This window comes from Apteryx mantelli, chromosome 15, assembly GCF_036417845.1.
Source record: "Apteryx mantelli isolate bAptMan1 chromosome 15, bAptMan1.hap1, whole genome shotgun sequence".
Lineage (NCBI taxonomy): Eukaryota > Metazoa > Chordata > Aves > Apterygiformes > Apterygidae > Apteryx > Apteryx mantelli.
Genome location: NC_089992.1, coordinates 16,844,131 through 16,857,124, shown reverse-complemented (window position 1 = coordinate 16,857,124; position 12,994 = coordinate 16,844,131). Strand labels below are relative to the sequence as shown.

The 12,994-nt window shown below is 34.6% G+C and overlaps 1 protein-coding gene across 3 annotated transcripts in view; it reads right to left on the bottom strand.

Annotated features, from left to right (window-relative positions):
- Positions 1-1,817: 1,817 nt before the first annotated feature.
- CGNL1 (cingulin like 1) overlaps positions 1,818-12,994 on the bottom strand; it is a 72,618-nt gene continuing 61,441 nt past the window's right edge. Inside the window, exons 15-20 of one of the 3 annotated variants that reach the window (XM_067305608.1) lie at positions 8,655-8,738; positions 6,712-6,836; positions 6,041-6,149; positions 4,981-5,144; positions 4,177-4,330; positions 1,818-4,023 (exon numbers count right to left, since the gene is read on the bottom strand). In XM_067305608.1, the coding sequence (XP_067161709.1) occupies positions 4,192-4,330; positions 4,981-5,144; positions 6,041-6,149; positions 6,712-6,836; positions 8,655-8,738 (621 nt within the window). In that variant the 3' untranslated portion in view covers positions 1,818-4,023; positions 4,177-4,191. Of the gene's footprint in view, positions 4,331-4,980; positions 5,211-6,040; positions 6,150-6,711; positions 6,837-8,654; positions 8,739-12,994 lie in introns of those variants that run through there. The other 2 variants (XM_067305607.1, XM_067305609.1) reach the window with 2 other exon arrangements.

Here is a 12,994-nt window from a genome sequence, read left to right as displayed (position 1 = left end):
GGAAAGAAGGAAAGAATTAAGTTGAGAAGGATGAGGATAAATCAGAGGAATATGCAAATTAATCAACAAGTTATACAATCTAATCACCAGCAAACTGTACCTTGGGGGAAAAGGCTGCCTGGGGAATGAACAATAAAAAGCAACCCACAATGCTGACCTAAGAAAATATCTGCCTCGTCTAGGGCTTTCCTTAAATCAGGTAGGGCATGGGGAAGCTGGTACAGGGGACAGCAGCAGAAATAAGACAACTTTTTCCTTTTCCTTTCTCTGTGCAGTAAAAGGAGAGAGAGGACCGCTGAAAGACCTTAATGCTCCTATGAAAAGAGATGCCTTCCAAACTCAAGGGCATTAAAATCTGTTAGAAGTGAAGAATATTCTTGATTTTATTACTTGGACAGTGAGAGTGAGAAATTAGTGGAGCACAGGAGGATTTTGTTTGTTTGTTTTAACAGTTTGCATTGTATAGCAATTGGCATCGAAAGATCTTTAAGAACTTGCTAAATGTTAGTGATTTAAAAACATTAAAATACCCCTTCCAACTTAACTTGTGTTCTCATATCTACAAAAGTAGGCTCAGAAAAATGAGAGGCTCTGCCAGAGCATAAAAGGCTAGGGAAAAAGCTCAAAATAGAATCTAGACTGGATTCTTAAAACACAGAATTACAAATGACCGCACATGTCCTCTTAAGGCATAAGTTGTCAAAAACTGAATATGGCAATATTAATCTTACACAACTGTTTGAAGAACATGTTTATTTAGGCAGAATAGAATCTTAATGAGAGAGACATTTTCTTTGTAGAAGGTTTATCTCTCACTACATACAAATGGTCAAAATCTCAGTGAGATAAGAAAGACTATTAATCCTACAGATGGCATAAAGTTCATTGTTCTTCACAGATTAATAAAGACTGAAAGAGAAGCATCCATTGTATCTGTCATCAGGTTAGGCTCATAACATAAGTGATGTTGCTTGGATCTGCTTAGTGTATGAGATGCTATGGTATCAACAAAGAAAATGGAAGGACCTGTTGCCGAAGGCCTCTACAGCTCAGAATCAAGCTCATTTATGTAATATACCAAAAGCTCTGATGTTTCTGCAAACCCCTAGGGTCTGAAAGTCTCACAGACATGCTTCTTCGCATATTCTGTTATTGCTTTTACCGGTCCAAGACCTCAGCTTCTCCTGAGATTCAGAGGTGCATTTAAAGATAGACTACATGAAAATGGCAGGCAAACTTCTCTAAAATAAATACTGACTTAGGGTAAATTTTGACCAAAACTTGACATGAGATGGAATGAAAAGATTGGACTTCCCTAAACTATTATCTTTGTGACAACCAAGTTCTAAACCCTACCCTGACCATAGCTAGAGCATTTATCAGACACAAAATGTAATTAGTGAATGGATATTGGTATTTGCATGTTGGTAGCTAATAATCTGACATGTGAAAAAGAGGCATTTCTAATAAATGGAGTCAAAGCGCAACAATTTCCAAAACAGAGTACAGCAGGATTGTTTTACTTTCTTGAAAAGACTTTAGAAATAAACTACCCCAATTACCGATGTGATCCAATTTGAGTGCATCATGTATCAAAACAGAGCTACAGATTGTTCTGTGAATGAGTCAAAATGCCCTTTTCAATATCTTAAGAATTTCTATGATTTTAATCACATAATTTGACAGCTCTAAAGAGGAAATGCCATTCTCAAGTCTAAATGAACAGACATTCAATGCAGATATGGCGGGGGGAGTCTAATAGGCAGGCTCTCTCCCGCTAAAGTTCACAACAATGTCTCAAGGAGGAGACAACAAGAGGGGAGCCCTTGTATTTTATTTTAAGTTCAAATGAGAAAAGGAATCTTCTAGATATTGCACATGCTTTACAAGTAACAAGGAAAGTAGCTATCCAAAAAGAATAAAATGCAGAAACTTGTTTACAGCATTAATATTTCCTGGATAAATATTTTCCTGTTATATTTTAAACACAAACATTTTCCTAGGAAATTCAAACATCAGATCAAGCTAAATGTACCATAAAAAGCAGAACTGAAAGAGCTGGCTGACATTTTATTTTAAGTGAATTTTATCTTTTACAGTTTAGTGTAACTGGAGGTAGCTGTGATATTAAGTGATTTTCTCCCAGTGGTTTGAAATAATAGTCATCTATGAACATGAGGACAGAATGCTGCAACAGAACAAAAATTGGAATCAGTTGTTTAAAGTTAAGCCTAAAATAACACATAAATGAAGCAAAAAATAAATCACAGCAGGTTATATGATGATTGTCAGTACAGTATAGTGCAGATCTTCCTGGAGGAAGGGCTGGTTGTATGTTGTCAAAGTAGTAAAGCTAGCACCACAAAAGAATAACATGCTCTATGCCTGAAACGACCTGAAAAGATGTACAAGATTCAGAGACAGGTTATTACAACTATGCAGTTCATATTATTTCCCATACATTTCAAATCATCAAAATCATGTTGAAGGGAATTATATGGCAAAAGAGTCTGTAATCTACTGTGCACGAATAGATGTCTGATCCTGCAGGCAGTAGTTTCATTTCATATAATCATATGAGAACTGCCATTGTCAGCACTTGTGCCTTAACCACGTCTCAGCCTCACTTTCAGAGTTGCTACATTTATCCTTGAGTAGATGCCTGTGTGGCAGTAATGGAAGCTCCCAGAAACTCCAGGTTAAAGTATTTTTACAATTACATTAAACTATTATTTGGTTCATTCAACAGAGAAGTAGTCACTTAAGTGTAACTGGGAACAAATGCTAATAATCAGATAGGACTTAGCTATGACTTGTTATCAAAATTATATAGTAGTGCACTTTCCTTAAGATTCTAGATTTGCACAAGAACAAGTTTGTCTGTGTAATATAAATGGCACAAAAAAAATTTTTGCAATAAAATGGAAAATGCATTTAAAATAAAACCTGCAATGCTCTTTTTTTATTTTCCCCTCAACCTTTGTTCACAGGATGGATCTCCCAAAATGCAGATACTGCTATAAACTGAAAAACTAATATATATCTGCATATATGATCATACACTGCAAGATTTCACAAACAGATGCTAAAGAACAAATTAGGAAAAAAAAAAAAAAAATCAGATTACAACCTTTGTATTTTCTGAAATTGGTGCAATTTCTTGCCAGGTGCATAACATCCCAGGATCAATTAATCAACACATTTAGGCATGTGCTTAATTCAAATGCCACATGTAATTTTACTGGAATGGCTGGGACTCCTTAGAGGCTTTAAGATAAGCCTGTCCTGGTGTCCTCAATTGAGCAGGCCTACAGTGTTCTGCACCTGGCAGTACAGAGCCCACTCTGGGAAATGAAAGATGCCAAGTAATAACTCACCTCATTCTCACCCTACCCTACTGAGAACAGAAAGCTTCAGAAACAAAAGGTTACAATAAAGTTATAGGCAAGCCTCACTCATCATGCGCACATGATGGTCCCTCTAAAGTCAACAGGCAGTATCTGAACTTGGAGATCTAATTCTGCATGCTAGCATTTGATCCCTAATACGCATAATACATACAATAAAACACACTGATTTTAAAACTGGAACATACTTTCTGGCTCAGGAACTGTGAATCTGCTCCCTAATACACAAAATGTATTAGTTTTGTTTTGTTTTTTTCTTAGTTAAAACTCAAATATAACATTCATTATAAATTTATGTACTTTACATATGGAACTGATTTATATAATATTTGAAACTTTACAAACTTGTACTAAAGTAGTCAATAAAATGATTAGTTTTAAAATATTTACATTCTATACATCATTTCCCCCTACTTATAATTATTAAATAATCCTCTGTGGCTTCTTTAATTTTAGAGAAAATCTTTTAATAACTACAAACTAGTTTTGAATTATTTTCAAATGGCTCTTTACTTAAACAGAATTTTAGCAAAATTGTATTACCAACATGAAACGTCATCCCTATGTTTTCAGTAGCAGGTATATATATTCATGTTTCATAATGCAATCCTGTTTTCTACAATAAACAGAGAAGATCCAAATAAGAAAATGGTACAGTATGGATGGAAACATTATATTCCCAGCTCTTAAATCCCTTTATGTCATTTGGCTTCTAGAATATCCAGTCTTGGTAATTTAGGTTATTCTTCCAGTACTTTCAAGGACTCACAGATTCAATACTTATTTAGATTTTTGTGTCATCATCTTTTGACAAGTTACTTCCTGAAGGTGCTTCACAGAGACTATCTCCATCTGTGCTGAACTCATCATCATCATCATCATCATCAAAATCAGTCAACGCTTTACTTGGTGACTTCTTCCGTCTAGTAAAACAAAAATACACAGGTATGTGGTATTAAAATTGCACATCTACATGTGGAACACTTATGCAAAGCCCATAAGATTGATGGGTAGCATCTGCATTTTTGAAGGATGTTAAAGAGACTTGTGATCCAATAGTGGCAAATTATCATAGACTATATCTTATACAAAACAGATATACGAGAAAATGAAGTTGAATCGTTTATATCTTCAAGCACCTCTACCTAAGGGCACAAACAGGGGAAACTGTAAACTTTGCACGCTGAGATGTTCAAAGATGGCTGAGGAAACTAAATGCAAGACTGCTGTTCCTCTGAGTTTTTAGCAGGAAATTTTCTCCACTAATAAGTGGTTAGAGTGCTGAGTCCCACCCACTTGTTTCCATTTTCTGTCCCCTGCCTCAGTGACTTTACTCAGCAGACAGATCATGGAAAGAAGGTTTGGGCATCCAGAGCACCCAGGAAGGAGTTGGAGGATATTTGTAGAGAAAGATATTGCAGGAGAGTTTCACAGCTCTGCCTCTGAAAGTCTGTCTGCTTATGACAAACTTGAAGTTTGTTAGAGGAAGCCCCCGGCTCATGGACCGAGGGAGCAAGAGGTCAATGTTGCGAGCATTTGAGATGTAACTGTAAGGTCCAACAGGTCACCCTACCTTAATTCCTTTTTCACAGCGTTAAGCTGTCCTTGCAGTTGTTCATTCATGTCCAGTTGCTCTTCCAGTTCTCTCTGGAGTTTCTTTTTGGCACTTTCCAGTCTGTCTATTTCTTCTTCAGCTTCTTCAACTTGACGTTTCATTGCTTTCAAACGCAAACTCAACTGAAATATTTACATGTCAGCTGATTAGAGGACTATTTTAATAAAGGAATTTTATTCTTCCAGCATCTATGAGAGGGAGAATAAAGACAGAACTTTGCCAGTGTCATGACACTGCAAAACTGCTTCAGAAGTATTCAAAAGTCAGCATTAGACTTTGAGACTAGTCAATTGATAGGATACAAATTTTAAGAAAGAAAAACACGACAAGCAAACACAACCTCAATAAGAGTAAGGTGGTATTATGGGATGGAAAGAGCAAGTTATCAATAATGGAAGACTGTCTGGAGCTATTACTGTGTCTTAGTAGCAACTTTACCAGGCAGATACTATAAAATATATTAAAAAAAAAAAAACACAAAAGATTTTAAAAGATTGTTCCCATGACAGACATTTTGAAACACGCTATTCATTCTCTAGTTAGTATATTAACTACTTGACCCACGTACTGAAACAATCCATGTTTTAAGCAAAGAATCAATAAAGATCCCAGAAATGGCATAGCATATTGCTATTAAAATACCAATATATGCCTAACATTTATAGCCTATATTTAATAACTAAAGATAGCTTCTTTCTTGAAACAGTACTTTATAGCAAGACAGAATATATTATTTGTTGGTGTATGTATTTATGATTATATTCTCTGCTTTTAGCTTTATTTCTTAAAAAAATATAGAATTTCTTTATGCAAAATACTTCATTTTCATAATTTGGAAATGAATTAAAATTTTCTATTAGGCAGAAGAATATGATGACAATGGGAATAAAGAATCTCATTAAATTGGAGTTCTTAAACAAAAACAGTATCTATCTATATTCTGAAATATCTTTTATATATAATGATTTATGCTAGTAGGATTAATATCAGATATTTGCATATTAGTCTTTCCCTCTACCTGGTCCTTTTGATCAGTCAATGAGAGATGTTCATCATCTACTTGCAACATTAATTCCTTCACTTTTCTCTCAAGTCTGCGGTTACTTAGTTGGAAATTAGCTCTATCCCTGGAAAAATAAACAAACAAACAAACAAACAACAGGCTTGTAGAAAGAGGAACTGGGATACTTCCAATCCTTCTGAGTAATTTCCTAGCAATATTCCAAGTCTTCAATAAATACTAATGGCTTCTGCTTTACTCACTGATTTCATGCAACATACTAGAGTTTTGTTCAAAAGCCTGAACTGGTAAGGAGAATTTCTTTTGTCTTCAGAGAAACATTTAGATAAAAAATACATTTCTCCAAGTGTAAACTATGAAGTGAATAAGCAAACTGGAACGTTAAACTACAGTTAGTATTTCTAAGGCTGTTACTGATGGCAAACATTGATAAAATAATGAGATATGTAACCATGTTACATTGCTGCCCAGTTTTAAACTTATAAGTATGAATATAAGTATTTTTAAAATTTATAAGTATGAATAATTTATTGTATGAAACAGTAGCCATTTTAATTCAGTGCTTGTCAAAAAAATTAAATTCATTGGCCTAAAGACTTACCAGTAGCAAGAGGTCAAATTAACATATATAAACATAAATATTTTGATCTTAAGATAGCTAATTTTACCTCTCTTCATTTTCAAGTCGTTCTTCTAGCTCTGCAATCCTTGTTTCCATTTGTGCAACAAGTCCCTCCTTACTGGATCGGTAAGAACCTTCCAGGTGAAGGATTCGGCTCTTCAAGTCCTTATTCTAGAGTTGGAACATACATGATTACTATATACATGCTTTTGTTAACAAATACCACCTTAACACAAAATAAGTTTCTTTAGAAAAACATAAGGTGATAAGTATGTTTTTATTTCATGAATATAGAAAAAAGAGCCAGTGAGATTTTACTGCAAGACTAGGCAAAATATCTGTAGCCAAGAGCAAACACATCTTCTATCACTGTGTTTTATCAGTAAGAGTTTAATGTTAGTCCCGAGTTAAAACTGTAGGCTTGAAGGCCCCTCAAACTCCAGATGGATGCCAGGCCCTTCCAACACCATTTTAAAAATCGTCAATATTTCATAAATAACTTTAGATCTGTCTTATTCTCCAAGCTTAATTCTGTTGTCAAATTCTGAGTCCCTCCCATGTAACTCACTGGTGCATGGATAATACAAGCAGACGAAGAAACAACTTGTATCCAATACTGCTTTTACTCCAACAAAGCTGCATTTGCCTGTGGGTTTCTTCTTTCCTAAGTGTCCAGTGCTACTCTGACTAGATAAGTAGTTTGAAGAAGTTTTTGTCTTTGTAAGCAGCATGATTTGTAAAAGCAGGTTTTTTTGCTAAGATTTGCACTTTTATCTTTATGAGGCTAGGCAAGCCAGGTTTTCAACAGGGACCTTGAGATAAAGTTTCAGAAAAAAAGAAAAGTTACATGAAGAACAGAAAATGAGGCTTTGTTGTTATACAACTTCAAACCATTATCTCAGATTTCTAACACTGTAAAAAAGGTATAATAACAGAAAAGTCAGCGCTAAAATAGAAGGATGTATGTAAGATATATCAGTAGGTGGCATTCCTCCGTCTCAAACAATTAAGAATTAAGATGGGATCCCATTTAAGTCACCAAAAAGTTAGGTGTCTGGTATGAAATTGTTGTCTAAGTTTCTTTTACAATTTTTTTTTTTTTCTCTTGAGACTGTCAGTAAGATGTTCACTTGCTAAGATATCTGTAGAATAAAAAGTCACAAAAAGCTAGAAAGTATTTTAACATACTTTCCATCACAAATATTAAAATGTATGAATCATATTCCTTCCTAGGTAACAGAGAGTAACAGTTCTCCATCAAATCTGTATCTTTTCTTTCAAAGACATGTCACTTTTTCATTTGTTTGCTTCTATAGAAGAAAACATTGAACCAAAATTGGAATTGCTTGAAATGGTGGTCTGCCTTCAAGAGTATTCCTTAAATGCTATTAAGAGTTTGAAAGATAGCTCCTTCAAAAGTGATCAAGGGGTTTATAGCTAAACTAGCTAAATATCTTTGATATTTTATAGTCTTTCCTCTGTATTTGTCTTTTTAAAGTTTCTGTATTATGGCTCAGTTTTATTCTACTAACAAGCATACAAAATCAACTGTTACATTTCTTTATTTTAATGTCTTTGATCCTCAAATGTATAGACAGAACTTGTGCAGTAGAGAGATGCCTGCACTCACTACTTCACAAATGTCTATTAGATTGTATAAACAGGTATATGTACAGTTTGAGCGCTTATTATATAACATTTATAAGTTGTAATAAACCTCAAGCTATAGAAGAGGTATACAGAAAGAAAAAAAAATACTAAGAGCAGAAGTAACAAGATTCTAATACTGTAAAAATAACATTATCATTCTTTTGAGTATAAATGTCAAGATACTCATTTTTTTAACCTATTCTTAATACAACACATACTTCCAGCACACTCTGGTAGAATAGTGCCTGAATACTCTAGTCCTTAAATGCTTAGTTCCTAATGAAAACAGCGAGCTGCACTGTTATCTTGCTAATGTGATGGTATGGCAGCAAAAATTACCTGTCTTTCCAAGGAAATTTTGTCACACTCCAAATCTTGCTTTGTAGCTCTTTCCTGAAGTAGCTCAGTTCTCATTTGTTCAATCTATTATACAAAGAAAAGCCAGAAATATTAAGAAAAGATTTAAATTATATCTATCTATATGATATTGTGTACATACACACACACACGCACACACACACAGTCCGTATCACATCTCTACAATGAAATAAAATTCACCCATTCTTAAAACTCAGGACATATGAGTGATTCCCAATAAAGTTTACAATTATAATCTTGGACAAAATTTTTCCCTTCAGGAAGCCCACATCATCTCCAGTGCTTTTTATAGGTATTTTCCAGTCACATGGGGGATTGCTGATGACCAGTAAATATTTTCTATATTGAAATAGCAGGGAACCGACCTCTAGAATGTCACATGAGTCTTCAAACACCTTCTACAGCTGTTTTCCTCATACTTAAGCCTGAAGCTCTGAACTGGCACCTTACCTTTAAGCTGCTGGCTAGTCTACTTTAAAGTTTGACTTTACTAAGCACAAACTGGTATCTGCAGAAAAGTGCCTATAATTCAGCAAGAAATGCTACAGACAATTTATCAGTTTTCTGTGCTTGCAAGAATAGTAAAAGCTGTTTTTCAGCAGACTCTGATGCATGCTAGCTATTAAGATTTTGTTCCACAAAACCGGTCAATGTCATGTCCGTCACACTGCGAGAGCACTGACTTCTGCACTTGAGGTGTATTTTTGTTGTACCTGCTGTTTTTTCTAAGCCTTTGCTACAGTTTCTGTAAATATTTCAGTTGCATCTTCAATAACAAAAAGAAAAAAGTATTCTTCATGCATAAGATGTTAAAAAACAACCTGATCAATACAGAATCAACATAATAATACATAATTTCTGTTTATCTCAGTATTCATTTTGACTGAAAAAAAACAAATGTTCTGAAGATCAAAGAGAAACTCTAAATTGCCTGGCAGCTGCTGTTGCAACTTTTCTGGGCTAAAAGAAAGTCAGGAATGCCCAAATGCTTTTCTTTTCCCTTACAAAATGAAAGCAATGCTGAGAATGTGAAGGTTAAACAAGTAGAGTACATAACAGTTTACCTTAGGCTTTTCTTTCCCTTTTTTTTTTTTTAAACCACACTATAATCTTAAAAGCCATATTTTTAGTTAATCACATGTTAAAAAGAAGTAATTTATACTGTTTCTATAGCTTCTAAATGAATATATGAATACAAACAATGCTGGTAATGCATGCAGTTGCATATGTTATGTGCCAGTATGGTTTTGGAATGGTAGAAGACATTCCTGAAAACTAAGGTCATATCAATTACTGGACTACAAATGTTAGCACATGGCTGTGTTCTGGCAACAGCTGAATAATTTCCTAATAGATTTCATTGCCACATAGAAGCTTAAAGACACTGATTTCTCTTTTCCTTTAAATACATTAACTAAAAATCAGCAAAGTTATTTAATGAGAGATCACTTAAATACTTTACTCTTCTGTGCTCTATGAAAATATCTTTAATGGGACAATTACCAGATCAAATAACTTCCAGATAACACAGGCCCATCTACATTAAACAAGTATTTCAAAAACAGCCCCAGACAATCATTAGTAGCTGTCAGTATGATCTAGCTTTTCTCTTATGAAAGAAAATGAGCAGCAACACCTTCTGAAAAATTATTTCATGAATAAATGCAGCCATCACACACATTAGTGACTCTACTCTTCCATTCCATATACAAACACATACATGAAAAGAGGGATTACACAAATTCATTTTGCTATAATTGTTTCAGCCATTAAAACAGGCACAGAAAAAAATTGAAACAGAATCTGAGGTAAAAAGAATGACTAATTAAAAATACAACTGCTAACTAAGGAAAAGGTTTGTGTTATATGTAGGAACTTGCTTAATGGATTACAATGTGGTTCCACACTCTAAAGCTCTATTGTGCTCTTACTGTGCTCAAAGGCTGTGACGAATTTGTGCAACCTTCCCCAGATCTCAAATTAAGGAAGTATCGACTATTATATTTCCAAGATGACTGCTACTGTGGTTGGGCACTTCATGGTAAAAGCAACCTCACAGAAAAACTGTGGGAGAGGGAAAAAATACTATATCTGATTAGGATCAGAAAGCCAGGTGGAAATACATACAAAAGCTCATAAAAAGAGAAGAGTAACAGGTCACAAATCTTGCTGCGGGAAGGGGAAACTGTTTTCTATTATCTCCTTGCACTTTTCTTCAGTAAACATGTAATTAACACATGCAAAGGAAAAAAGCAGTTGTCTGCCAAAATGTGCTCTGAAAGATTCCACTCATTTCACAGCAGCTGCTCCGGGTAGGCAGCATGCAGGATTTTGTGCTTCACATTCTACCTTTAATATATCTTATATATATATATAAAATCTAACATATTCTAATTATGTTAAAAGAATAAACTAGCTGTGCAGCTTAAGGCAACAGTTATCACAGCTGGATTTGAAGAATGCTAACAACAGCATTTAAAAAAGCAATAGTATCAGATTCTACAAAGCTTTATTAGACATAACAGCATTTTGTACCAGCTTTAGGATTAGAAGCAGCTGTTGAGTTCATTATTAGTGTAAGTAATTTGATTTCTAGAGATATTTTAGACGCTATCACCATCATTTACTATCTCCCACTGGGCTCATGGCCTATGTTTCTTTTGAATATCTAAATAGGGAAAAGTAAAAATATATATATGTGCTTATATCTATTAACCTATCGTACATGCACAGTTCTCAAGTATGTACACAATTCTCATGTACATGACAAAAAAAAATGATCTTTAACAAACAGACAAGCAAAAGGCAGACAAAAGCCTTTGATCCTTCATAATTGAAAAGGAACCTTCATCTCCATGTTTTCATTTATTTGCTTCACACACCTGGTGCCAGCTAAGGAGCAGGTGTACAGCTATCCATTGGGAATGCTTTACTAAAAGCAAGTGAATGATGCAGCCAATGCAACTTTATTCTTCTATATTTATTCTAAAATTGCCATGGAAACTAGTCCTTTTTTCACGCTTACTGGAAGCAACTCTGGAGTCAATAGACTCATGTTTGCATTTTCACAGAACACAAAAACTGATGAGGGTATCTTAAGTATGTTTCAATCACGTTTGCAAAAGCAAAATGACACAAGGTATTCTACTTCTTTGTAGACAAAACTGTCACGTACTAAAATACTTGTCTTCTTCCTGCTCTCTTTAGCCTCAAAGAGCAGCAAGAGTGCACTAGCCTGTGCATGTGTGCGTGCGTGTTGAAGCCTTTGCTCTTACCAGAGCTGATAGTACATAATCATTTTAAAAGTAATAAGTTATGATCCACCTTCCCCCAATATCTCAGCTGTTGCAAACTTCCTCAAAGTTTTGAGCTATTTAGACACAGAATTTGGATTCTAGACTATCACTTTTCAAATATAATGAATAAACATATTAAATTTCTGATTTTTTGAGGAAATGAGAATGACAGTCCTAATCTATGCTAGTCACACTAAGGACTAACCAGCATTTCTTCTTTGCAGTAATTTATTAATTTCAGCATATACTCTTGATGTGTTTTTTGTCTGTCTACTTTGGTTTGGGTTTTTGGTAATTATAGTGTGTGTGCATGCAAAAAGAAGGTATTTTACGGTACCAGAAACCATTGGGATTAAAAATAATAACAGGAGTTTATGGGACACAGGCAAGTCAATTCAAAGAAAATACACACAAAATTAAAATCTGAAGCAATTACAAAAATCTATTACTAAATTTAGGTTATTAAACAAACCATTTAGCATTCCAGTACCAACAAGGATTCAACCAGACGCAGGTCTGATTGCACAATGCAGGAATATACATCAATGCATACTTTACCTAGACAACCTAACTGCCCAGAAAACAGGAAGAAGAAACAACATCCGTACAGCACGGCAGTCCTATGCTTACCGAATAGTTAATAAAAGATATTGAAGAGGGATTTGCAACAGAAGACAGAAAGTAACCTAGTGGATTAACTTAAGAAATCCATTTGTGAATGTGTAATACAAGAAAATCAGGTGATACAAAAGTGACGGCTGGTTGTGGACAAAGGAGAAGACAAACAGACACATTGCAGTGACAGAGAGTGTCTGATGCCTTCTTCAGTCATGGTAAGGACCAAAGGTTAAGTCAAGACTACCTTCTACAGAGCTGAAGAAGAGAAGCAACAGAGAATGACTGAAATTAGGTTTCTGCAGCTATGTTTTGAAAAGATCTTAACAGTCAGAAGATATTTAAGATTAGAATGAAGAATTTTTGCATTTTTAAGGACATTAAACTACT